This window comes from Otolemur garnettii, unplaced genomic scaffold (assembly GCF_000181295.1).
Source record: "Otolemur garnettii isolate 467f Iridium unplaced genomic scaffold, OtoGar3 scaffold00103, whole genome shotgun sequence".
Classification (NCBI taxonomy): Eukaryota; Metazoa; Chordata; class Mammalia; order Primates; family Galagidae; genus Otolemur; species Otolemur garnettii.
The window spans coordinates 7,182,462-7,210,104 of NW_003852498.1; the positions used below are offsets into that span (position 1 = coordinate 7,182,462).

The following is a 27,643-nucleotide window of genomic DNA, read 5'->3' on the forward strand; positions in this document are numbered from 1 at the left end:
ACATGCCTTGGCTAAGGGGCTACAATTTGTGAGAAGGCAGCGCTGAAGTCTCCTGACTCCACGGCTGTGCTCTGGCTACAGCTCCTGCTGCAGAAACATTTATTTTTATTTTTTATTTTTGATGGGGGTAGGGACAGAGACCAGCCAGAAGCCGGGCACATGTGCTTCCCCAGATACCTTTGATGAGAGTGTTTCTGTGTATACTTCTTGTTCCCCTCTAAGTCTCCGTGGAATGATGACTTGGTTTTCCACCAGAGGTCTGAATTATTCATTCATTTTTAAAATATTTGTTGCATGTGAGTTTTCCTGAATGCCTTTGATTTTACCACCCTAACCCTTCATAGTCTCTGCAAAAGAAAGGAAAACATTTTCTAGTAAAAATTTCATTTACATCATATTTCTTTATTATAGTCAATAAATATACTTTTATACATGAAATCATCATGGAATTCATAGTTTAAGGCGCTAAGTCTCCAAAGGTAAGAAATCTATTACACGTTGCTCTTTAATTTCAAACACTAGAACATAAGAAGTGAAACTATCATTTTAATTTTGAATCTGCAGGCTTAAATTTAGTAGAATTAATTAAGTACCTTCAGAACTCTCAAGTAAGAAATTAACAGGCTAGAGGCTGAACTAATAAACAATCTTGACATGGTTTGATTATCACTTGGTGTATTCTTATATTAATTTACTCTTTTATTTACAAATCTGTACTGAGTGACAATTCTACCTGTAGAGAGCACAAGAGAGCTGTCAACAGCTGAGACACATCAACCCATTCTCTGTAATTCTGGACGTTTATCTTGCTTTAAAATGAGAGTCGTTCATGTCTTGACCCTCTTACTGAGCACTGAACGTTTATCTGTGCACGCTCCATTTCTCTTCCTGCTGGAATTTTCTTTGGAGTCAGTGGTGTTGTTGCTGTGCAAGTCCAAGTGTCCCTCCTTAGACATCTGCAAGACAGGCACACAAAACTCCAGTGTGTGTCACCTTTAAGCCAGCAGCATCCATGGGACTGATTTAATAGACTAACCCACAAATGAAAAACACAGCAAAGCAATACTAATTGTTCCTGTCTAACCTTCTTATTAATATTTTCAATAGACATCTGAAATGTGATGTCAACATAAAATCTAGGACTCCAAGTCAAATTTTTTTTTTTTACCTGCTCACTAAACCACAGAACCACTGTCAAAATTTCATACATATGAAAATGTATGCCAACTTTGCTAACTCCAAAGTTTCCTGCAATAAGGTGTTTTGTTTTTTTTTGTGGAAGATCCTTTTCAATGTCAGGTGGTCTAGTTTTTATAGTTGTGATTCTGTCTCAGACTTGATGAGCTACTTTTGAACATCTTGATTCCTATAAGTGGTTTGTACTGTTGGAAAAGACAGAAGCTGTCCTGTTACCAGATCATTTGTTCTCTCTCAAGCAACCCAATGTTTTTCAATCATGAAACAGACTGTGCTGACTGCCCTAGATGGGCAGGCGGCCTCTAGGCACTGAATGTTCCTTTATGCATTTAAGTCATAAACAAATAACAAATTATGCAACAAAGCCTCTCAAGTTTTTGCCTTTCTGTTTCCTAACCCAGGGCGCTCTTTCTCACACCATGGGCAGTGCAGGCAGAGAATGGAAAAGCCCTCTGCTGGAAGCACATCAAATGCAGAAACTAGGCCACTCAGTGGCAGATGGTTCCCAGGCCCTGGTGGCCATTCGAAGGGAGCACTGAAGTCCATTTCGGGAGTTTGGAACCGCACTGCTAATGCTTCTGCTAGCTGGAGAGAGCAATGTGTGGGAATGGGAGGCAGTGTCAGGTGGTCCTCCCAGTAAACAGGAGGAAGCTCAGGCCGTTTATTATCATCTCTCTCTCTATTTTGAAGGCCCTCTCTGTAGGTCTCAGGGTTGGTTTTTCGTTTCTGTTTTTCATACGGGAATGATTGTATAAGAATGGTTCTATGGAAGGCAGCGCCTGTGGCTCAAGGAGTAGGGCGCTGGCTTCATATACCAGAGGCGGTGGGTTCAAACCCAGCCCTGGCCAAAAAATCTGCAAAAGAATGGTTCTATGGCTTTATTCCTATGAAATGGTATGACACATGCTTTGGAAATTTAATCGTGCACTCAAAATCACAAGAATAAGCAAATCCTAGCATAAAGCAGTTTTGTTCCAACGATCACTGTACAATTTTTTTAAAAAAATTACATTCTTTTTTCTTAAATTCCCTCCATAAATAAAGTAGCCAAAACTTACCTGTGTTTTGCATGGAGTACTCTCAGAAATCACACTTTCAGTTTTGGCTCCGAGGGCTCCTTCTAAAACTAAGTCAAGAAAGATATAATGGAGAAGACAGAATAACATCAATATCTCTTTTTTTGAGACAGAGTCTCACTTTGTCACCCTCAGTAGAGTGCCATGGTGTCATAGCTCACAGCAACCTCAAACACTTGGGCTCAAGTGATCATCTTGCCTCAGCCTCCCAAATAGCTGGGACTACAGGTGTACACCACCATGTCTGGGTAGTTTTTCTATTTTGAGTAGAGACAGGGTCTTGCTCTTGCTCAGACTGGTCTCCAACTCCTGAGCTCAAGCAATCCACTTGCCTTGGCCTCTCAGAGTGCTAAGATTACAGGTGTGAACCACTGTGCCTGGTCTAATAGAAATGTCTTTAAAAAAAAACTTTTTGATATTTATACGAATACCTTTAATGAAGAATAGATAGGTAAATGGCATCAAAAATGTATCACTATTAAAATTGCTTTTAAAATTTTATTATATTCTTTCATCATTATCATTTATAAGTGGCACTGAGCCCCACATCTATGTCTTGCTCACTTTCTTCAGAGGAAATGCTTCTGGCTCACTACCAACAAGGTGCGAGGTCGGAGTTGACTCAGACTCAAGTGACAGATTTCCCCAACCTGCACTCTCTCTTCCACCAGGCCCCATGGACCAGAGGACACACAGCCTGTGAGGAATGCTTAGCAGGTTGGGGGTGAGTCCAACACAGTGAGCTATGAATAACTTACATTGACACTTAAGTCTCCTAACATTAATTATCCATTTTGTATGCCATATTGATTCTTGGCTTCTTAGTCTTATCCACAAAAGGCTGAGAAGCAAGCAGAAAAGTTGAATCTTAAAAATTTACAGAAATGGGATGGCACCTGTGGCTCAGTGAATAGGGTGCTGGCCCCATATACCTAGGATGGAGGGTTTGAACCCAGCCCTGGCCAAACTGCAACAAAAAAATAGCCCAGTGTTCTGGCGGGCACCTGTAGTCCCAGCTACTTGGGAGGCTGAGGCAAGAGAATCACTTAAGCCCAGGTGTTGGAGATTGCTGTGAGCTATGACATTGCAGCACACTACCGAGGGAAATAAAGTGAGACTCTGTCTCTTAAAAAAAAAAAAAAAATTTACAGAAATGATCTATTTTCACTCTGGGAGGCCAAGGCAGGTAAATTGCTTGAGCTCATGAGTTTAAGACCAGGCTGAGCAGGAGTAAGATCCTGTGTCTAAAAAATAGCTAGCATGTGTTGGGCACTTGTAGTCCCAGCTACATGGGAGGCTGAGGCAAGAGGATCACTTGAGCCCAAGAGTATGAGGTTGCTGTGAGCTCTAATACCACGGGACCACAGTACTCTACCCAGGGTGACAAAGTGAGACTGTCTCAAAAAAAAAAAATCTCTTATTTTGATAGTACTTTTTACTTTCTAATCAAATTTATGTTTAGAATTGAAAAAGAAATTAATTTAATTACATGAAAGAAGGAACCAAAAGGTATATTTTTATGATAAGCTATAATCTGAATGACAAACAAAAGTCTTCAAAAATTAAATTGTAATAAATTTTTTTTTTTTTTTTTTTTGGCCAGGGCTGGGTTTGAACCCACCACAACTTGCATATGGGCCGGCACCCTACTCCTTGAGCCACAGGAGCCATCCTTTTTTTTGCAGTTTTTGGCTGTGGCTGGGTTTGAACCCACCACTTCCAGCATATGGGGCTGGCACCCTATTCCTTTGAACCACACGCACCACATGTAATAAAACTTTTAATAATATTTTTGAGTACCAGTGCCCAGAATATTTTAATAATATCTGAAATATTCTTTTAAAAATAAAAAAGTGAAGGAAAAAAGAAAGAAATTCAAAATTAAAAACCAAGGGAAGCAACTCAGCATATTGCAAAAAATTATGAATCCTTGGCTTGGCACCCATAGCACAGTAGTTATGGCGCCAGCCACATACGGAGGCTGGCAGGTTTGAACCTGGCCCGGGCCAGCTAAATAGCAATGGCAACTGCAACAACAACAAAAAATTGTGGATCTATAGTTCAGAATGTTTATTACAAATGTTTCTTGTATTTTAAAGGTACAATGTTGTGATACTACATACTGCAGTAATCGTGGGGTATAGTAGAACACAGACATGCAGGTTTTAAATACACTAGCTAGGTTCAGCGCCTGTAGCTCAGTGGGCAGGGCCCTGGCCACATACACAGAGGATGACAGGTTTGAGCCCTGCCTGGGCTTGCTAAACAACAATGACAACTGCAACCAAAAAAAAAAAAAAAAAAAAAAAAAATAGCCGGGTGTTGTGGCAAGTGCCTGTAGTCCCAAGAGTTTGAGGTTGCTATGAGCTGTGACATTACGGCACTCTACTGAGGGTGACATAGTGAGACTCTGTCTCAATAAATAAATAAATAAATAAGTACACTAGCTATTCTAAAGTAAAAATAAATTACACAAATTAAACAGTATACTATTTCAGTAAAAACTTAGATTAGGAGTTGTATGAGTATAAACTGAAAATCTCAGTTTAACTAAGAGTCTACATAGTTATTTTTCAGATATCCTATAGCTCTAGATTCCCTAGCTCTAAAGGGAAAGTTATACATTTCTTTCTGTCCTGCTTCACTTCCATCTTGCGAACGGTAGAGTGCTCTGGCATGGTAGCTCACGGCAACCTCAAGCTCTTTTGGGCTTAGGTGATCCTCTTGCTACAGCTCTTGCGAACGGTAGAGTGCTCTGGCATGGTAGCTCACGGCAACCTCAAGCTCTTTTGGGCTTAAGTGATCCTCTTGCTTCAGCCTCCAGAGTAGCCGGGACTACAGGCATGTACCACCATGTCCAGCTAGTTTTTTCTATTTTTAGTAGAGACGGGGTCTTGCTGTGGCTCAGATTGGTCTTGAACTCCTGAGCTCAAGTAATCTACCTGCCTCAGCCTCCCAGGTTGCTAGGATTACAGGCATGAGCCACCATGCCAGCCCATTCCATCTTGAATGGCAAGCATGTACAGGGTTATAAATGACCAGGCTGGTGTTGGGGGAGTTTGAGGGAGGGAGCAGGAGACTTCTTAAACATCCCTGGACTGACCTGTCAGAATCTCATCAAGTTGGTCCACCATAAACTTTGCATCTTCTTCCGTGAAGCACATAGGTGGTTTTATTTTAAGCACATTTCTATGAGGTCCGTCGGCACTGAGAAGCACCCGTTTTTCTTTCATCCTAATTAGTGCAGAAAATACACGTGAGTGGATATAAATGGTCACTAAGATGATTTCGGAATAATGTGAACACAGAGCAGGTAAGCATTCTGCAATCGGGAAGCCCACATTTGTACACTGCATGGGTCTTAAATTCCCCTTTTTCAGAGAGATGGGGGAAGTAAAGCAAGCTTGCAAGTGGGTGGGCATTTGGAGCCAAGACACGGAACAGGTGGGTGTGGGGGACTTACTTGTAGATGACGTGCTGAGCTTCCGCTGTGGCAGGGGTCCTTTTCTGAGGGTCCTTCACTAAGTCGATTCCGATAAAAAGGCCAACGCCCCTGAGGGAAGTGAAGAAAGAAGCCTTGACACACTATTGGCTGCTGAATTACCACAAAAAGTTAGCACTGTCTGCAAACTTTCAGTTTAATTTGAAACTTTAAGCCAACATGACATGCCAATCTAGCTTTCACAGTTGTTTCTAGATCTTATTTTTTTTTTTTTTAGACAGAGTCTCACTATGTCGCCCTTGGTAGAGTGCTGTGATATCACAGCTCACAGCAACCTAAAACTCTTGAACTTAAGCAATTCTCTTGCCTCTGCCTCCCAGGTAGCTGGGACTACAGGCACCTGCCACAACACTTGGCTGTTTTTTGTTGCAGTTGTCATTGTCATTTAGCTGGCCTGGGCCGGGTTTGAACCTGGCTCCCTTGGGGTATGTGGCTGGCGCTGTAACCACTGTGCTACGGGTGCTGGGCCTGTTTCTGGTTTTTGTCATCCAAGCTTTTTCTTATTTGTGAAAAGGCTTAAAAAACAACCCTTTTATGCTATTTAGTTTCTTAGGATGATAGTAACGGTAAATGTTTATGTATCTATGAAAAATATCCAGTTTTTCAGGATAGCATTTTAAATTATTTTCAGTGGATCATTTAGTGTTAAATTCCCTCATTTCATCTTTTGGGTGCTGAAATTATCCCAGCTTTACTAACAAAGAAAAAGCATAAAAGTTGGGAAAGATACACACACATATGTTAAAAGTGGTGATACCTGGTTTCTGGATTAAAAAAGGACTTTTTGATATCTGTTTTTTGTGTCTGTGTTTTCTGTTTTTTACTTATAGACTAAAACATAAGCTATTTTCATTTTGAAAAAGGGAATAACTGCATGACAACTTCCTGATAAACATACCTGATATCACCTATCAGAGTGTGTTTGGCCTTCTGTTCTTTGAGTAACTCAGTGAGATAATGCCCTACTCTCACGGCATTTCCTTGAAGGTCTTCACTTTCAATTATATCCAGGACAGCCAAACCAATAGCACAAGACACTGGATTTCCTCCATACTGTAGAAAAGAGATAAAGGAAAAGATATAACAGTTGAATTCATGGTATTCCTTCATCTATGAGAAATCATACGTTGAAGATACAATTTCAATATAATTTTATCTTACACTAGCTTCTCAGATTTAGAATATAGCACAATTCTATTCATTTGGGATTGAGTGAAAATTCATTCCAAATTATATTCTTCTATGTAACTTCTGCTACATAACTTGTATGAAGAAGTATCAGGGAATTTATTGGCTTATCTGAACAAAAACCAGACATTTGGTTGGGATTGAAGAATCTCAGAGAGGGGCAGCACCTGTGTCTCAGTGGGTAGGGAGCTGGCCCCCTATACTGAGGGTGGTGGATTCAAACTCAGCCCTTGCCAACTGCAACAAAAAATAGCTGGGCATTGTTGCAGGCACCTGTAGTCCCAGCTACTCGGGAGGCTGAGGCAAGAGAATTGCCTAAGCCCAAGAGCTGGAGGTTGCTGTGAGCTGTGATGCCACAGCTCTCTACTGAGGGCGATAAAGTGAGATTCTGTCTCTTAAAAAAAAAAAAATCTCAGAGTAGAGGAAAAGTTGGAATTTTGAGATGAATCAAATGAGTTGCCATTTTTCCTTCTTTCCTGGAAAAGTAATAAATTGTCCTTCACTTGTTCTCAAAAACCACTTCTTATATTTTTCTGATGTGACCTGAGAACAAGTACTGAACATTCTGTACAGATTTTGGCGTTCCTGGGGTGGGCTCCTTGGCTTCCCCATGGAAGGTCACCTGCTGAAGAAGCAGGGAGCAGCAGGCCAGAGCCGGAGTCCTCCCTGGAAGGAGCGGCTTTTTTTCGGGGTGGGAGGGTATGGGACAGCCCCAGCAGCTGCTGGAGCCTCTTTACTCTGGGTAACTCGCATCTCTGTCTCCCCTAAGTAGACACAGCTCCCTGCAACCTGAGCTGAGCTGATAAGGAAATGGATTTGGATAGGGTCCGGACCGAGGCTTTTTGTTGGACAAGTTCCCCAGGGCGCACCCTGAGACTGGCATTTCACCCATTTCAGACCTTCCTGAGCTGTGGCAGGATATTTTGTCTGAATTTGATTGGAGCTACCTTCTGGGGTGGAAGTCCTGGGTCCAGAGGAACCAGAGAACCTGGCTTAAATTTGGAACTCACTTGCGGTTCCCAGGGAACACAGGTTCTAGGCCACCATTGGGAACAGTTTATCTTCCAGCCCTACAGGCCATTTGGGGCTACAGGGCATTGGGGGCGCACAGTCTGAGGTGCCAGCTTTTCCTCTTTGCATTCCCATTTGTTTGAAAGGCCCTGGCATTTTATGTTGAGAATTCTCTGTACTGTCTGCTTTTGTTATTTGGGGTTCCTGTTGCACCACAGAAAAGCTCCACCTAAAAGTTTCTTGAGAAGAACTTTGTCTGAAAGGTCAGCTTAGGACTGTGAACCTGTGTCTCAGGAGAATGGTTTTACTGTAAACCAATATCCGCGCTGGAGGGCGAAAAGTGGCTGTTACGTGAAACCCTGAAAGGCAACTTGAACTTGTAGACTGTCCCACAGCTAAGAGTGCTAAAGTAAAATCTATTGAAATTTTGTGGGAGTGTGAATGTTTAGGTATGTCTTATATATTATGTGTTTGTGTCTACACAGTTCTGGGCTGGCTTGTAAATAAGAAAGTACTCATAAATTAATTAAACAAACCCAAATGCTTTTTTTTTGTTGTTCACGTGAATTTGAATTGAGTAATATTTGGTACACTGGGTTGTCAAAAAAATTTCAGGGTATAGTTCAGTGAGGGAAATGCAGGTTTCTTCCATTGAAGAGCTGAGTGAAAACAGCTAAGCAGTGACATTGTCTCCAGATAATTCCTGTCTTTAGATTAGAATCTTACTTTTAGCCATAACAAGTCTTGTCATACATACTGTACAAACTACAGTAATTTTTACAGGTGTATAGCTTATGACTTTGGGATGTAAAACCAAGGAAATAAATTTCCCCAAAAAGAAAAATTTAGTATCTCTTATGTCAGCCATACAACATTTATAGTTCTGAGTCATCTAAACATTTGAAAAGTGTTTTTGAAATTTAAAGATGTGTCGGGCGGTGCCTGTGGCTCAGTGAGAAGGGCACCAGCCCCCTATACCGAGGGTAGGGGGTTCAAACCTGGCCCCGGCCAAACTGCAACAAAAAAATAGCCAGCTACTGTGGTGGGTGCCTGTAGTCCCAGCTACTTGGGAGGCTGAGGCAAGAGAATCTCCTAAGCCCAAGAGCTGGAGGTTGCTGTGAGCTGTGATGCCACAGCACTCTACCGAGGGCAACAAAGTGAGACTGTCTCAAAAAAAAAAAAATTTAAAGATGTGATACAAAACAAAGATGATATCACCCATTAATGAAAGTACTATAACCTCTATCTATAGTTTGGCAGGGCCACCATTAGCGTTAGAAAAATTAATAAGCCCATTTCAGGAAGGGGAAAGATACACAAGGAAAAATATAAGGAGCATTTTGCTAGATAGAATGAAATCTGGTTAGATCAAAGTTTGGCTGGGGTCCTGAAGTGATTAGCGGGCAAGACTGAGCTTTAATCTTTACCAAATTTTCAAAAAGCATAAGAACATGCATTATTCTTCTTAGTATTAAAACTAGAGACCAGAATTTACCGTATTGAAATACTCCATCCCAGAGCTGCTGAAGGCTTCTGCAATTTCTTTGGTTGTTACCACACATGCCACTGGGTGGCCATTGCCCATTGGTTTTCCCATAGTCACGATATCTGGAACAAAGTCTTCGCCATGCATTTGGAAGCTCCAGAAGTGTTTCCCAACTCGGCCGAAGCCTACCTGAACTTCATCGGCTATAAACACACCCCCTGCTCTGTGTACATATCTGAAAAGCAAAGAGTCAGTCTAATGACTTCAGGTCAATGAGAGTCCCCAAACCCACCCTCAAAGATATAGACCATTGAAGACAAAAAACCATGGTTAACCTGAAGCCTTAATCATTGTTAAAAATTTTTCAGTTCTCCAAACCCCACACAGATGTCATTGACCTTACAATAGAACCATGTAATTTCTAGATTAGGTATATTCCATATTGTCTGGGTGCTGCTTAAGTAAGCTATATGGCAGTATTTTAAGTAGGAAGAGAAAGACTTGAATGAGGAATTTTTAGCAGGGTTCTTCTTCAAATGTTTCCAAATTGGTGAGTCTTGTGCACCAGCCAATTGGACAGAATGCCAGGCTGGGAGTTGGAGCCAAGGCCTGAAATGCCCCTGCTGGACCATGAGTAAACTCTTTCCTTGCTGGATCTTGGAAAAGGTTGGGGGAGCATCCAGGAGTCCTGAGAGAGTAGGCACTCAGGTGTGGCTATTTACCAGCTAATCTGGAAGAACTTCAGTATATTAGCAACCAGTATGGCCCTGCAGAATTCTCACAGTGCCCTTAGTTTGACCAAGGATGCCCACATCAAGTACATACTCTGCCACTTTCTGGAAGTAGCCTGCTGGAGGAATTATTTGTCCGCCACAACTCTGCATGGATTCAGCAATAAAGGCAGCAATCTATACAAGAGAAGATGGGGTCAAAGTCCATTAGGCCCCTCTCCTACTCCCTGAAAAAGAGGATTTCTTATAGAGCAGGTTATTTTTTAAATGGCTTAGGAATAGACCTGTTACAAGTGGCAAATAGGCCATTTGATTTAAAAGAAAGGAAAAGATGTCTATGTTGGCAAAGCAGCTGATTTAAAGCACTAGTTTCTGAAGTTTGAGGGTGCTGGTACAGCTGCCATGAGACACAGGAGATGAGAGGGTGACGTCCATCTTTTCATTGTTAATTTAAGGGCAGGGATTCCATTGGGATGAGCTGAATAAGACTGATGTTTTGGTCAGTCTTTAAAATGAACCCCTAAAAATTTACCTAGGTTCCACAGTCATTGCTATGGGGCCTCTTTCCTCAGCTTGGTGAAATATTGCTGGAGGGTAGGATTCGCACCAAGGAAATGGGAGGGTGACGTGTGGCCAGGCAGTGTAATTACTGCGCTACATTTCTAGGTCTCGCCTTAAATCAGGCTTAGCTCAACAGCGGAAAACTAACAAAAGGAACTATAGATGAAGTGTCCTGTTCTAGAGGATAAGAAAGTAGGAAATAGAACTGAATTGAAGTAAGCACTGAGTAGTAAGTACTTACTGAAGTACTGGACTGTAGTAAGAAGAGAAAGAGAAAAAAACAAAAAAACAAAAGCGTAGGCTGGGCGCTGTGGCTCACACCTGTAATCCCACCACTTGGGAGGCCGAGGGGGGTGGATTGCTGGAGCTCACAGGTTCGAGACCAGCCTGACCCAGAGTAAGACTTGTCTTTAAGAATAGCCCAGGTGTTGGCTTGGTGTCTGTAGCTCAAGGGGCTAAGGCACCAGCCACATATATCAGAGCTAGAGGGTTCGAATCCAGCCCAGGCCTGCCAATCAACAATGACAACTACAACCAAAAAATAGCCAGGCATGGGTGCCTGTAGTCCCGGCTACTTGGAGGCCGAAGCAAGAGAATTGCTTAAGCCCAAGAGTTGGAGGTTGCTGTGAGCTGTAATGGCACAGCACTTTACTTGAGGCTCTGTCTCAAAGAAAAAAAAAATAGCCAGGCGTGGGCAGCACCTGTGGCTCAGTAAGTAGGCCATTGGCCCCATATACTGAGAGTGGAGGGTTCAAACCTGGCCCGAGCCAAACTGCAACAAAAAAACAGCCAGGTGTTGTGGCAGGCTCCTGTAGTCCCAGCTACCCAGCTACTGAGAGGCTGAGGCAAGAGAATTGCCTAAGGCAAGGGCTGGAGGTTGCTGTGAGCTGTATTGCTATGGCACTCTACTGAGGGCAACAAAGTGAGACTCTGTCTCAAAAAAAAAAAAAAGTATTAGATGATCAAGAGAATCAAGGCTCTAGAGTTCAGGTTCTTAGTAACTGTATTTACCTTGAGTTAAATGCATCACTTTTTCATTATATGTTCTTAGTAGTAAAATGAGGCTGTTGGGCTCAAGAGATGTCTCATTTACAATTCCACAACTTTGGCTGGGTGTCTATGCTCAGTGGTTAGAGTGCTGGCCATATACACTGGCGCTGGTGGGTTCGAACCCAGCCCCAGCCTGCTAAAAACAACAATGACAACGACAACAAAAAATAGCTGGGCGTTGTGGTGGGAGCCTGTAATCTTAGCTACTTGGAAGGCTGAGGCAAAGAATCACTTAAGCCCAAGAGTTTGAGGTTGTTGTACCTACAATACCATGGTACTCTATTGAGGGTAAAATAGTGAGACTCTGTCTCAAAATAAATACAATTCCACAACTTTCCAAGCACATCTAATATTTAGAAGTACTCGTTTTATATTTGCTCATTGCTTTCTTTTCTTTTCTTCTTTTTTTTTTTTTTAGAGACAGTCTTATTTTGTTGTCCTTGGTAGAGTGCCGTGGCATCACAGCTCAACCTCTAGCTCTTAGGCTTAGGTGATTCTCTTGCCTCAGCCTCCCGAGTAGCTGGGGGTACAGGCGCCCGTCACAACAACCGGCTATTTTTGTTGTTGTTATTGCAATTTGGCCAGGGTTGGTTTCGAACTCGCCACCCCTGGTATATAGGGCCAGTGCCCTACTCACTGAGACACAGGTGCTGCCCCTGCTCATTGCTTTCAACACTGTTCAAATCACAGTATTAATCCAATAACTACTGAATGCTAATGTTCTCAAAAAACTATCCACACCCTCTTTTAGCAGCAGGGAGTCCATATGATGGTGTTAATGTAAATTTTCTGTTCTGAAAACATTGTTTACCATTTGTGTAGAGCGGTCTGGGCTATGTTTGGAAGGCAGCTAAGCTCACCACTGTACCACCAAGGCAGGGCTTGCCACACATCAGGTAGAACTTTAGTTCTACCTTTGTGGATATGTCCCATAAGGAGATATGAAAAAACAAATGGGTTGGGAAGAAAAGAAGAAACAATTGAGAAATGTGAATGGTGTTCCAGTAATAGAGCAAAAATATTTGAATTAATTGAAAAAGTAAAGGCTTCATTTTCCTTTCTGTTATGGTTGCTTTTATCACCACATCTATGCCATGAATCGGTTTAAAGCAAAGTATTGTCAAGTTGCACTAAAAATTCACCTAAGTAACCCCCAGACGGACTGCGAATTGAACATTAAAGCTGAAGACAGTAGAGTGAAGACTGAGAAAATGAAAAGCCATTTTTCCAGCTCTCCAGGATTCTGGCTGTGTCTTAGAAGTCCAGGCCTAGATTGGAAGAGTATTTTTTTGCCTTGGCTTGCCAGGGGCAGAACAGCCTCAGACTCTCCGGGTTCAGGAAGTTTGAGCCAGTTCCTGAGAAGCACCAAGGCTTCCTTGTAGGGTCTGGAAGCCTGCCTTGGTCTTGGGCCCCAAGGCCAGCCTGTCCTTTCTCCTCCCGTCACCATATTTTGACCCTGGAGGCTATTCTCAGTTGGAATAGAATGTCCTTGGGCTGTCACCTTTCTTAATTCTCTCTTCTTCTATCCCTATGGACTAGACCTTGCACACCACTGAAAGGGTCAGAGTTAGGCCAGTAGATCTAGAATGGCATAGTGATTATATTTCCAGGGTAAACAGACATAGACAGTCTTAGAGGCATGACTGTAATAAAGCACTTTTTGAAATATGAACCAAGTAACCAGAGAAAACAGAAGGGAAGTTAGAGCTAATCCTCTTCCATCTCTCCAGTGAATTACAGCCATTTCAATCCATTTTGTCAGTGACGTTAAAAATGTTTCCAAAGCTGTAAATACAAACCTTTCTTCCACTGCTATGAGCTTCTTCAATAATTTTCTTCACTTCATCTGCATAAGCACCAGCTGGATCTGCATGGTCTTCTCTGTATTTTCCCCTGTAAGTATCTGGAACTGGTGCCTGAAAATATCAAATAATGCAGTTCCTCATTATTTTCTCTGTGACAAACTTTTTTTTTTAGAGACAGAGTCTCACTTTATCACCCTTAGTGGAGTGCCACGGCGTCACAGCTCACAGCAACCTCCAACTCCTAGGCTTAGGTGATTCTCTTCCCTCAGCCTCCCAAGTAGCTGGGACTACAGGTGCCTGCCACAATGCCAGCTATTTTTTGTTGTTGTTGTTGCGGTTGTCATTGATGTTTAGCTGGCCCAGGCTGGGTTTGAACCCGCCACCCTCCATGCATGTGGTCGGCGCCATAATCACTGTGCTACAGGCACTGCCCCGTGACAAACTTTTTTGATAAAAAGCATATCCCAGCCAGGCTAGGTGGCTAGTGCTGGTAATCCTAGCACTCTGGGAGTCCTGAGGTCAGAGGACTGGTTGAGCTCAAGAATTTAAGACCAGCGTAACCTGAAGAGTGAGATCCCATCTCTCCTAAAAATAGAGACTTTAGCTAGTTTTGGTGGTTGGTATACACCAGTAGTCCCAGCTACTCAGGAGGCTGAGGCAGGAGGATTGTTTGTGTCCAGGAGTTTGTGGTTGCTGTAGGTAGGCTGAGCCCATGGCACTTCAGCCCAGGTGACAGAGCAAGATTCTGTCTAAAAAAAAGAAACAGGCCTTTCCCCACAAGGGCATGTCAAACAGAGGTGATTTAAGGTAATTTAAATGATTCTAGATGCTTTTGTCCTTTTTTCTTTAACATTTCCAAATTCAGTGAAGAACTGACATCTTTGAATTGTGAACAGGAGCTTGGATTTTCTCACAGATTGTTATAAATCAAGACTGTGTCCCTATGAACATAAATAGCTAATTCAATCAAAGTGTGATTATGCTACTTGCAAATGTCGATGAATGAAAATGAACCAGCACTTATCAACTAACTGTATCACAAATTGTAATCATTCAGAAAACTAAAAAGTGCCTTAGAGTGACTCCAGATCTTAACATCCTGAAGGAAGATACTGATCATTCTCTTAAGGAAGTCTACTATTCCTACAAATACATCAAGCAAATTTCCCTGTTTGACGACTTGTTTAGTTTATTTTACCTAGTAAATAAAACTGTATAATAATTCATCACAAAGAAATTTAATTTTAAACATCATACACACTCATTTCAAAGTCTGAATTTCAAGTTGGCAGAAGGAATAGAAAAAGTAACAACTTGGCACCACAGCTGGCACTCTGGGAGGCCAAGGCTGGTGGATTGCTTGTGCTGAGGAGTTTGAGACCAGCCTGAAGAAGAGCGAGATCCTGTCTCTACTAAAAATAGAAAAACTAGGGTGGCACCCGTAGCTCAGTAGGTAGGGTGCTGGCCACATACACTGAAGCTGGTGGGTTCAAACCTGGCCCGGGCCAGCTAAAACAACAATGACAACTGCAACAATACCAAGAAAAAATAGCCTAGGCATTGTGGCGGGTGCCTGTAGGCCCAGCTACTTGGGAGGTTGAGGCAAGAGAATCACTTAAGCCCAAGAGTTTGAGGTTGCTGTGAGCTGTGATGCCATAGCACTCTACCAAGGGCAACATAGTGAGACTCTGTCTCAAAAAATCAGTAAGTAAAGAAATAGATAAATAAACCAGTTGGGCATGGTGGTGCTTCCCTATAGTCCTACTTAGTCAAGAGACTGACACAAGAGAATCACTTGAACCTAAAAGTTTGAGGTTGCTGTGAGCTATGATGCCATGACAGTCTATCAAGGATAACAGAGTGAGACTCTGTCTCAGAAAAAGAAAGTAACTGATAATCCAAAGCTAAGAAAATTAAGATGATGGCTCTGAATACCTACTGTATTGCTAAACTAATTTATCTATTGTAATGTTCATCAACGGACTATGAACGATATTCTCTCCTTATCTAGCTCTTTGACTTTAGTAATCACATAACTGCTCCAGATCTTAGTTTATTTTTCAAAATGAAAGTATTGGGCTGGATTATCCCTAGGCATTCTTCCAGCACTAACACGCAGATATTAAGATTCAAAGATACTTACCACATGTACAAATTCTTTCTTGACATCTTTGCCTTTCTGAAATTTGTATGGACTGATCTCAATTAAGGATGATAGGTGACCATGATAAGCACTGAAAAGATAAAGAAGAGTAACCAAAATCACTCCAAGAGGGATATTTTTCTAATGTATGAAATACAGTGTTGTCTTTCCTCCACACTCATCCACTGAGAATGAATCTCAACATTGGTGTCAGATTTAACCATTCAGGATCTAATTTTTTATGGCAAGACTGGCCTTTTAATTTGTCCAATTTTTCTTATATATGCAAGAAAACATACAAAATGCCAAGTATGTGTCCTTATTGCCAGTTTCTTTTTAGTAGGGAAAACCCTGACTTCTTTGAATTATATTGCTAAATTAGATTCTCTAAATATGAAAAATGACTTTCTATATCTTCGTGCAAAACTTCACATGTACATAGTCTTTAAATGTATTTGATAGTTACATTCTAGTAAGTTTTAAGAACATCTTCGGGTGAGCACAGTGGTTCATACCTATAATCCTAGAACTCCTGGGAGGCCAACTTGGGGGTACTCCTTGAGCTCAGGAGTTCAAGGCAAGCCTGAGCAAGAGTGAGACAGCCTCATCATATCTACTAAAAATAGAAAAGTTAGCCAGGCATTGTGGCAGGTACCTGCAGTCCCAGCTACCTGGGAAGCTGAGGCAGGAGGATTGCTTGAGCCCAGGAGTTTGAGGTTGCTATGAGCTTGGCTGACACCATAGCATCCAAACCTGGGACAGAGTGAAACTCTGTCTCAAAAACAAGACAAAACAAAACCAAAAAACAAACAACCCAGCAAAAACAACAACAACAAAAAAAACCAAACCAAAACCCCACAACTTTATATATCATAGAATGGGCACATGTTTTTATTTGATATGATTTCTGAAGGATGTTCAATTGCGAATATTGGGCAGGCCAGGTGTAATAGCTGACATCTGTAATCCTAGCATTTTAGATGGCCAGGGTGGGACAATTGCTTGAGCCCAGGAGTTGGAGACCAGTCTGAGAAAGAGCAAGACCCCATCATTACTAAAAAATAGGAGTTGGAGGTTGCAGTGAGCTATGATGATGATACTGTACTTACTCCAGCCTAGGCAACAGAGGGAGACAGAAGAAAGAAAAAAGGAAGGAAAGAAGGAAGGAAGGAAGGAAAGAGCTATCAAAGCAAGGAGCAAAGAAAAAAAGTTGTTGGGCAAATACTAGTTGGGAAGAAATAGGAGGTCTCTTCAAGAAGGCAGATTGAGGCTCAGTGCCTGTAGCTCAGCAGCTAAGGTACCAGCCACATACACTGGAACTGGGGGGTTTGAACCCTGCCAAACAACAATGACAACTACAACCAAAAAATAGCTGGGTGTTGTGGTGGGCACCTGTAGTCCCAGCTACTTGGGAGGCTGAAGAAAGAGACTCGCTTAAGCCCAAGAGTTGGAGTTGCTGTGAGCAGTCTACCCAGGGTGACAGTTTGAGACTCTGTCTCAAAGAAACAAAAAAAAAAAATTCAGATTAAGACCAGGTGAGGTGGCTCACATCTGTAGTAGTCCCAGCGCTCTGGGAGGCCAAGAAGGATAGATTGCTTGAGCTCATAGGTTCGAGACTGGCCTGCACAAGAATGAGACCCCTGTCTCTAAAAAACAGCTGGGCAGCTTGGCACCTGTAACTCAAGCAGCTAAGGCACCAGCCATATACACCATAGCTGGCGGGTTCAAATGCAGCCCAGGCCTGCCAAACAACAACGACAACTACAACCAAAAAATAGCCAGGTGCTGTGACAGGTGCCTGTAGTCCCAGCTACTTGGGAAGCTGAGGCAAGAAAATTGCTTAAGCCCAGGAGTTGGAGGTTGCCGTGAGCTGCGATGCCACAGCACTCTAGCCAGAGAGACAGCTTGAGGCTCAGTCTCAAAAAAATAAAAAAAATAAAAAAATAAAAAAAATGGTGGGTGCCTGTAGTTTCAGCTACTCACAAGGCTGAGGCAAGAGGATCACTTGAGCCCAAGATTTTGAGGTTACTGTGAGCTATGACACCATGGCACTCTACAAGTGGCAACAAAGTGAGACTCTGTCTCAAAAACAACAACAACAAAAAGCAACAGAAGTCAGATTGAGAGGTGATTAAGAGGCTATGAAGTTCCTTTCTCTCACTTAAAATTCAAGTGACTATGGTATTCCTTTTTCTGTTTCTTGCCTCATGAATTGATAAGGTAAACTGTAAAAACTTGCCCTAACATAGATTAAGACATGCTACAGCTATTGAAATAAAATTAGTATGGTATTGAAACAAGAACAAAGAGACTGCTGGAAAAGAAATAGCTCAGAGACACTTCCATACATATATGGCAACCACGTGGACTCCAAATAGATTCAATATAAGGAGTAATTTCAAAGGAAGTAGAAGAAAATGCAGGGCAGCATCCATGGCTCAATGAGTACGGCGCAGGCCCCATATACCAAGGGTGGTGGGGTCAAACCTGTCCCCAGCCAAACTGCAACAAAAAATAGCCAGGTGTTGTGGCGGGTGCTTGTAGTCCCAGCTACCTGGAAGGCTGAGGCAAGAGTATCACCTAAGCCCAAGAGTGGAGGTTGCTGTGAGCTGTGATGCCATAGCACTCTATTGAGGGTGAGAAAGTGAGACTCCGTCTCTAAAAAAAAAAAAAAAAAAGAGAAAATGCAGAACATCTTTGTGATCTGGGGGGTGGGACAGGAGTGAAAGAGAGCTATTAACAAAACTTAGAAAATACAAATGATTTGATTTAGTCACAATTAAAAATTTTTGTTGATAGACACTGAACACAAAATTAAAAGACAGATGGCTGGGAAAAGATATTTAGAATATCTCAGAAGGGATGAACGCCCTATATGGGTGATTTTCAATTGTGCCTGCATGGTAGGATCCCTTGGAGAATCCAAAAGAAAATTATGATCTCCTGTAATCCACCTCTAACAATTCTCTTAATTGATCTGAGGTTGGGCGGTGGCATTGGCATTTAAATCATTTAAATAATACTTCCCCAGATGATTCTAAATTGTAGTCAAGGTTGAGATCCTCTGATGGAGAATATACAAAAAACAAAAAAATAAACAAGAAAATGAGAAAAGATCATGAACAGGCAATCCTAAAGAAGACAAATCACAAAAGCATAAAAAGTATGGAGATACCCAAACTCATAATTAGAAAACACGAATTAAAGCAATACTGAGGTGTTGTTTTGTACCTGTTAAACTGTCAAAAATTAGGAAAAAATTAGAAAGCTGGATAATACTAAGTTTTTTGGGAGGATATACACTGTGTAGAGTGTTGCAACCATTGTGCACACCCAGGTGGCAGTGTTTAGTCAAATTAACGAGGTTTATAGTTCCCCATAAAGTACACCTAGCAATCCTGTTTCTGAGTATTTATTCTCAAGAACTTCTCAGAAAAACCTAAGGGCACATCACATGTACAAACATTTTCCTTGCAGCGCTGCTCATGGTAGCTGGGAGTGGAAGGTAGTCGCGGTATCTCCTGAGGCAGCGCTGTCATACAACCGCGCTGTGATCCCCTCGGGTAGCCATTCCCATATGCAGCTATTGAGTGCTTGAAATGCAGCTAGTCTGATTTGAGATGAGCTGTAGGTATGAAATACTCATTGGAATTTGAAGACCTAGTACAATGAAAAGTAAAATATCTCCGTATCTTTTATATTGATTACCTTTCAAAATGATAATCTCAGATATAACATCTTCTAGAATATTTTTAATTGCTTATGTGGCTCACATTATATTTGGACAGCACTGAGCTGAATAGGATAGACATATGCCCAGCAACTTAGAGTTCTTGATACATAGTGCTGAGGAAAAGGCAGAAACAGAAAGTGATCATAGCAATTTTTGTAAAATTAAAACAAATGCACATAAAATGATGTAAATTTTACATGAATTAAAAAAATACACATTAAACATACCATAATAGTTGTCTATGGGTGAGAGAGGATGAGAATAAATGAGAAAAAATGACCTCTCAAGGAGTCAATCTCCTAACACTCAGAGCCTAAGATATGGTAGATACTCAGAACCAAAGTCACCAGGACAAAGGGGACTTGGCAGATCTGATTAAATTAAGCATTGACACAGGTAGGGCAGCCTGGATCATCCAGGTGGTGCCAATGCAATCACAGGGGTCCTATAGATGAAAGGAGGCAGGGAAGCCAGAGACAGAAGGACATGAAAGGATGGAAGCTGAGGCCGAAGGGATGTGAGCCCTGACTGTGTAGATGTCAGAGGAACCCTGAGCCAAGAAATGCAGGTGGCTAGATCGCAAAGGCAAGGAACCCTGGAGAGCCTCTAGTGGTACAGCCCTGTTGGTACCATAATTTCAGCTCAGCAAGATTGATTTTGGATTTCTGACCTACAGAAATGTATGAGAATAAACTCATATTGTTTAAGGCCCTACGTTTATAATAACAAATATGGCAACAATAGAAAACCAATACTCTAACCATCACATAGAGAGGGGCCTACAGAAGGTCACAAAATGAGGCATATGTTCAGGTCACACTCTGCACCTGAGGTCAGTGGTGTGAAGGGGGATGCAAAAAATTACAAAAAAGTCTCTCTAGTAAACATGGCAGTGGTCAGATTTCTGTTTAAATGTAATAAATTCATGTTTGAGAAGATTAAATATTGGCTATTAATAGTCCAAGCTAATGAGAAAGTTTTTTTTTTTTTTTTGAGACAGAGCCTCAAGCTGTCCCCCTGGGTAGAGTGCCCTGGCATTACAGCTCACAGCAACCTCCAACTCCTGGGCTCAAGCGAGTCTCTTGCCTCTGCCTCCCAAGTAGCTGGGACCACAGGCGCCCGCCACAACGCCCGGCTATTTTTTGGTTGCAGCCGTCATTGTTGTTTGGCGGGTCCAGGCTGGGGATTCGAACCCGCCACCTTAGGTGTACGTGGCTGGCGCCTTAGCCGGTTGAGCTATAGGCGCCGAGCCGAGAAAGTTTTAAATTTGACTTGGCTGCTTGTTTTCTTTGAAGTCGTCTCAAAATTGTTATCTTTAAAATTAAGGGTAGTGCCTGTAGCTCAGTGGGTAGGGCGCCAGCCACATGCACTGAGGCTGCCGGGTTTAAACCCAGCCCCTGCCAGCTAAAGCAACAATGACAACTACAACAACAATAGCAACAACAACAGCAACAACAACAACAACAAAATAGCCGGGCGTTGTAGTGGGCGCCTGTAGTCCCAGCTACTTGGGAAGCTGAGGCAAGAGAATCGCTTGAGCCCAAGAGTTTGAGGTTGCTGTGAGCTGTGACATCAAAGCACTCTACCCAGGTCTCTACCCACACCTTGAGACTCTGTCTCAAAAAAACCCAAATGAATAAATAATAAAATTAAATTAAATTAAGAATTAAAGATAACTGCAATAGTGAAGTAAATTCTTGGATTTTTCAGAAATTGTATTTCTATTTTGAAAAAGATTCAGTGGGAAAGGGGAGGGAGAGAGAGGAGGAGGGAGAGGGTAGGGGAAAGGAGAGCAGAGAGAGGGAAGGAGGGAGGTGGTGTGTCTCAGTGTGTTACACACCTTTTAGGGGCAAGACACAGTTGTAAGAGGGACTTTACCAAACAAATGCAATCAGTGTAACCTGCTTGTATCCTCAATGAATCCCCAACAATTTAAAAAACAAAAAAGATTTCAGTTACATGTCAACTAGGGCTCAATAAGGAGCTCATGCGTGAAAGTAACCTTATAAGGTTTCAGCCACCACGCTACCCAAGAAAGCCTCATCTCAGGTGCGTACATAGAATTAAATATCCCTGTGGACTTAAGCTGGCCTTGCTATCTTAACACATAATTTCTAAAATACTGTTTCATTGGCTCAGAGCCTATAGCACAGTGGTTACAGCACCAGCCACATGCACCAAGGCTGATAGGTTCAAACCCAGCCCGGGTCAGCTAAACAACAATGACAACTGAAACAAAGAAAATAGCTGGGCGTTGTGGCAGGTGCCTGTAGTCCCAGCTACTTGGAGGCTGAGGCAAGAGAATCGCTTAAGCCCAGGAGTTTGAGGTTGTTGTGAGTTTGAGGTTGCTGTGACATCACAGCACTCTACCGAGGGCGACATAGTGAGATTCTGTCTCAAAAACAACAACAACAACAACAACAACAAAAAAGGGTGGCTCCTGTGGCTCAGTGAGTAGGGGGCTGACTCTACATATGGAAGGTGGCGGGTTTGAACCTGGCCCAAACTGCAACAAAAAAATAGCCCGGTGTTGTGGTGGGCACCTAGAGTGCCAGCTACTTGGGAGGCTAAGGCAAGAGAATCACCTAAGCCCAAGAGCTGGAGGTTGCTGTGAGCTGTGACACCATAGCACTCTACCGAGGGTGACAAAGTAAAACTCTGTCTCTAAAAAAAGTTAACTAATTAATTAAAAAAAAAAAACCACTGTTCCATTGTATCTGCCCTCCTCCACATGTACTTATGATACTAATATGGATAGGATCAATGAAATTTTGTCTCTGAAGGAGTGTCTTGCTTAGCAATCTCGTGTCTAAGACTTACTGGTCAAGAGTGATCACATCTTGATGGCCTCTGAATTGCCAAGCCAGGCGCAAGGCTAAGTCATTGGCTTCAGATCTATTAAGATAAACATAGAAGGGACAATGTGACCACAACCTTCTTTCTAAAACCTTTAAGATGTTAACTACAAATGTTGTAAGATTGCATTTATTGAGAAATTTATAGCAGAATATGTTGAAGTCTCTCCTCCCCCTTTAATCAGGCCTGCTCTATGATCCTACTTTGCCTTCTAATACAAGTTCCCCAGGTGTTTTCAAATAAAGAATGAGCTTCGCGGAAGAAACCCAAGAAAGGTGAAGGATACATTGTCCCTTTCAAATTTCAGTCCAGTTCAGTTACATCAGTAGACATCTAGCTTTGAGGACACGAAGGAGCCCACACTCAGCCTGATCTCAGCAGAAGGCATGGGTGTCTGAGGGCCCATTAGGTTGGCGACCTAACTAGGCTGTGTTTACTCAACATTTGATTAGTTTCCTTATTTCTAAAACAAGGGTCATATTTTTTCTTTCTGGTTCAGAGAGTCTAAATATACTAACCGGACACAAAGGAATAAAATAATCATTAGTGTAACTTCATTATCTGCTAGGCATTATGCTCATTATTTTACTTATATTTATTCTCATAACAATTCTCTAAGACAAGTATTGCCTCCTTTGCGCCCATATCGGTTAGGGCACCGGCCACATACACCAAGGCTGGTGGGTTCCAACCAGCCCAGGACTGCTAAACAACAATGACAACTGCAACAAAAAAATAGCTGGGCATTTTGGTGGGCGACTGTGGTCCCAGCTACTTGGGAGGCTGAGGCAAAAAAATTGTGTAAGCCCAAGAGTTTGAAGTTTTGAGCTGTGACACCACAGCACTGTACTGAGGGTGACATAGTGAGACTCTGTCTCAAAAAAAAAAAAAAAAAGACAAGTATTGCCACCTCCTTTTTATGGATGAGTTTAAGTAACCAAAATGAGGTCACATAGCTCATAAGAGGTAGAGCCAGGATTCAGACTGAGGCCTCTGTCATATCCAGTCTTTGGAGAGAGCACTGTTCAGAATTAATCCCTCTTCAACAGTGTAGAATCCCTTGGAAATGGAAGTCAAATATTATATTTCATTTATAAAAAGGCAATAATGCATTATAACATGTTAGATTCTAAAATATCTTCTTAATTCTTTACAAAGAAAAAAGAGCAATCTTCTGACTATAAATTTGGTTTTAAAATACCTTCTTGAAAAGTGACTCACAGAAAACCATATAATGGACATTCACAGAATCTCTAATATGTGTTAATTTTAACACATATGTATCACTTTTAAAAATAGGAGTTTTTGCTTTGTAGACACTTTCCTCTGGTATATAGCATTGCAGTTAGAGCATGTATTTAGACACACATTTTCAAAAACATATTTTTTAAATACCTGCATAACATTTTATGGAATGGATATTATAATTTGAATTCAGAATTTTAAAGTTGGAATGTATTCACTTAAATTTCTTTCTTTTTTCCTTCATTTTTGTTGGGAAAATAAGCTCAATTTCCTTAAGAAAACAAATCAATCAAAAATCTTAAAAATAAGGCCAGACATGGTGGCTCACACCTGTAATCCTAGCACTCTGGGAGGCCGAGGAGGGTGGATTGCTTTAGCTCACCAGTTTGAGACCAGCCTGAGGAAAAAGTGAGACTCCCATCTCTACTAAAAATAGAACAATTGAGGCAAGAGGATTGCTTGAGCCCAGGAATTAGAGGTTGCTATGAGCTATGACACCATAATACCATCCAGGGCAACAGTTTAAGACTCTGTCTCAAAAAAAAAAAAATCTTAAAAATATTTCAGCTTGTTTAGAAGAATTATTTCTTTGCTAAAATTTCTCATGCATGCTTTGAAAGAACTGCCTTGGTCAGTGGATTCTTTGGCTACTTACTCTACACCCCAAAGAGGTGAACATCATTTGACCAGTTAGGTTCAGAGTTGTGCTGCAAAGAGGAAGAACCAGAGAGGCCAGGCCCTTAAAGTGTGGTCACTTCATGAATGCCTAGAGTCTCAGCAAACCTTTTTAGACATCTATGCTCCACCACAAATCAAAAGGGGACACTTTAGTAGAAATGGGGATGGGTGGGAAACCTCAAAACATACCCTGAATTTGTAAAATAACAAACAGACAGTTTCTCTGGCAGGGTGGCTGAAAGGCGCTTGGCATACTCGACAATGTTGTCGTGGAGGAATCGAGAATTTGTGTTTAGCAGCTCCATCTGTTTCAGGGCAGCACCGACCACGTCTGGGTGACAATGTCCCACTAAAATTTGAGACAAAAGCCCAAGAAATAAGTTACAATTCTAAGTGCCTGGGAATTCTGAGGTGAATTCTTCTTCTCTCTCACATGTTTTGCTGCAGTTTTTACCTGCTGAGACTACTGGGCCACCCAGCCAAGGAACTGCAGCTGTAGCAATTCCTGAGACAAACATTAACTGTTCTAGTCTGCCTTATTTCATAAACATTTTCTTCAATTCACTACAAAGACAGGACATTTACCGTGGGCAACGTTGTTGATGCAATCCAAATACCGTTCACCTTTCTCATCAAACATGTACTGCCTCTGGGCTCGCACTATTTTGATGGGATCCGCAGCAAAGAAAACTTTGCATGAGGGTCTAGAAATAATCAAAGGAAACACTTTGGTCTGGTAGGATCTCAGTATTTTTCCTTCTCAAGGAAGGTCACCATCAGTGGAAAATTACAATTACATAGAAAAAAGGGGAAAACACAATCTGAATGACATACATTTCTTTTCATTTCATTTCCTATCAGTCTGGAACCTTTTTACCTTAATCCCTCATTCATGGCATGGCTCACGCTTCTTATGCTTGTTACTAAATTCACCCGGATCTGACAACTTATTTGGAGGCACACAAATCAGGTCTCCCAAAGGTCTAATCACACAGACCAATAACTATCTTCCTTTGGGAAATTTTGTTCCACCAGAAAAACAAAGTAGCCAAACATTTCGGGGGGGGGGGCAGGTGGTGGTGGTGTGTGTCTTACTATGTGCCAGGAAATGTTATCTATTTCATAACTATTATCTCATTTAATTATTTCAATAATCCTTTGCTTACTATATTCTCATTTTTTATAGGGAAGGAGACCAAAGCACGGAGAAATTAAGAAACTTGCTCAAAGTTACATAGCCAGTAAGAGAGAAAATCAGAATTTGAAAGCAGGCTGTGCTGTCTTAGCCCAGGATATCTCCCTCTCTCTCTCCTTCTAATCTAATTTATAAAGAAATAAATGGCACTAAAAGCTAACTGCAAATAACTTAGAGGTAAATACTATAGAGATTTTATAGATCATTTCCATTTTCATGTATTTTGATTGTTCCTGGTCTTGGATCAAATACATTTTCCATTCTTAAACAATGAAATTCAATTATTCTTCTAACCCTTGAACACACTCCTTTATTCTTTTTCTTTTTTCTTTCTTAGTCTTGTTACATTCTTGCCCGTGTAAGAAAAAGTCACCCATATTTTCAGTTGTTTGGATGAATGGAGTATAAATTTTAGTAACAGAAACATCTTGGTCTTATGGACATTTAAGAACTAAAGTTGAATATACAAGGTAGACATGAATTTTGTTTAAAATAGTTTAAGTATATTTAGTTTATTATATTTAAAATAGTTTAAGTATAATAGTTTATTATATTTAAACTAATAATAGTTTAATTATTTAATAGTTTAAATAATACTTTAAACTATTTTAAGCAGTTTAAAATAGTTTAACACAGTCAATTGCACACGAACTTTATGAATACCCTGTATATATGGTGTGTGTCCTTTGGTGATTTTGCGTGCACAAAACCACACACACATTGGCGGTAGTTCCGGCAGTAGATACTTACACATATCTTTTTAACATACTTTCTCCCTTGCCGGTCAATCTATAGTTATATTCTTTCTTTCACTGCATTTGTTCAGCTCTTGTCAGAAACCATTAGGTTTTCACTGAGGTGTAACTACATAGGATTGCAAGCGGACAGAATAAGTGATTAGAAAAAGTAGGGTGGTGACCCGCGCATGTGGGAGGAATCTGACCATTTTGACCCCACTTTGGCTTAGAAGAGATCTGACAAGGCTTCTAAAGGTCTAGAAATCTCACTGGTTGAGGTCAGGAGCCCCAAGGTGAGAAACTGTCCTGCTGTTATCCCAAGAGAATATCGGCTCTTTCCTGCGTCCCCGTCCTCACTCCCAGCGGAGGCTGCGGCAGGTAACCGCACATTAACGCTGCAGACCCTGGACTTCCCAGCGTGTGCGGTCGCCCACAGCCACAGCCATCATTTATTTATATTTACACATCTTTTAAAAAACCAGAACACGCGAACATGCGTACGTGAAGTAGAGTGTTAGTCCTACAGTCACAGATGAGGAAATTAATTTGACAGAGGTCACATAGGTAATGTGACACCCAAGGAGGTCCAGCGCCCGGGTCAGTTTTGTTTGCTTACCATGCCGTTTATAACAGGGGCGAAACCAAAGCAGCCTGGGGAGAACACCGCATTTTAAAACAGAAGTGAGAGGACCCAGCTTGGGGACCAATGTAAGGGTTAGTGGCATCTAAAAGAGGTTTTGGCTTTTCTAACGGAAGGTTTCAAGTTTTTCTCCAGGCCAGAATAACCCTTCCCAGCTTAGCCCTGCATGCAGGAAGAAGTTCGCTTTAAACAAAAATTGTCAGCATTAGTTTGTTTTCATGGCCATCATGAAAACTATTTCTAATTCAGAGTTTTCAAAAATTTTCGAGGACAACCTTGGACAAGGTTGGCGAAGAGCCATCCGTCTGAGTCCCCATTGCCCTTGGTCACCAACGCGGTGGACGGCGGCGGCGCCCATTCACCTGCGGCCGCAGCGCGCTGGCGCCGCGGGGGCGCGCTCCCGGGAGCCCGGAGCGCGGGTTCCAGGCGCGCTCCCCGAGCCCGGCCGGGCGCGCGTGCGCGGGCAGCGGCGGCCTGGAGCGCGCGGCTGGCGGACGCGGTGGCCGAGCCGGCTCCAGCTCCTTTACTCCCTGCCCGGCTTCGCTGCCCGCCCTCTGCCCCGGCTGTGGTCCCCTCTCGGCGCGTTTCCTCCGGGCTGGGGGACCCCTTACCCAATGTGCTTCCCCCTCAGCGCCAGAGTGTCCTGCTTGCTGTACAGCTCGCACATGGTGGCAGGGTGCCGGGCGTCGGAGGTGACCCCCCTTGCTAGTCAGTGCGTCTCCCTCGCGAACGCCTGGGACTGCCGGGCGGCCAACTTGCTCCCGTTATCCCTCGTGGAGTTTCCTCGCCCTGGGCGGCGGTGGCCAGGG

The 27,643-nt window shown here is 42.2% G+C and overlaps 1 protein-coding gene across 1 annotated transcript; it reads right to left on the minus strand.

Moving 5' to 3' along the window:
- Nucleotides 1-381: 381 nt before the first annotated feature.
- On the minus strand, nt 382-27,643 carry ETNPPL (ethanolamine-phosphate phospho-lyase). The gene is made up of 13 exons (XM_003796352.3): nt 27,446-27,643; nt 24,848-24,966; nt 24,452-24,611; nt 22,304-22,378; nt 15,751-15,841; nt 13,602-13,718; nt 10,286-10,368; nt 9,470-9,695; nt 6,674-6,828; nt 5,737-5,826; nt 5,377-5,507; nt 2,256-2,323; nt 382-956 (listed from the first exon to the last, which is right to left on the minus strand). Exons 1-13 carry the CDS (start codon nt 27,499-27,501, stop codon nt 828-830), a joined length of 1,500 nt encoding a protein of 499 aa, XP_003796400.1. The 5' UTR covers nt 27,502-27,643; the 3' UTR covers nt 382-827.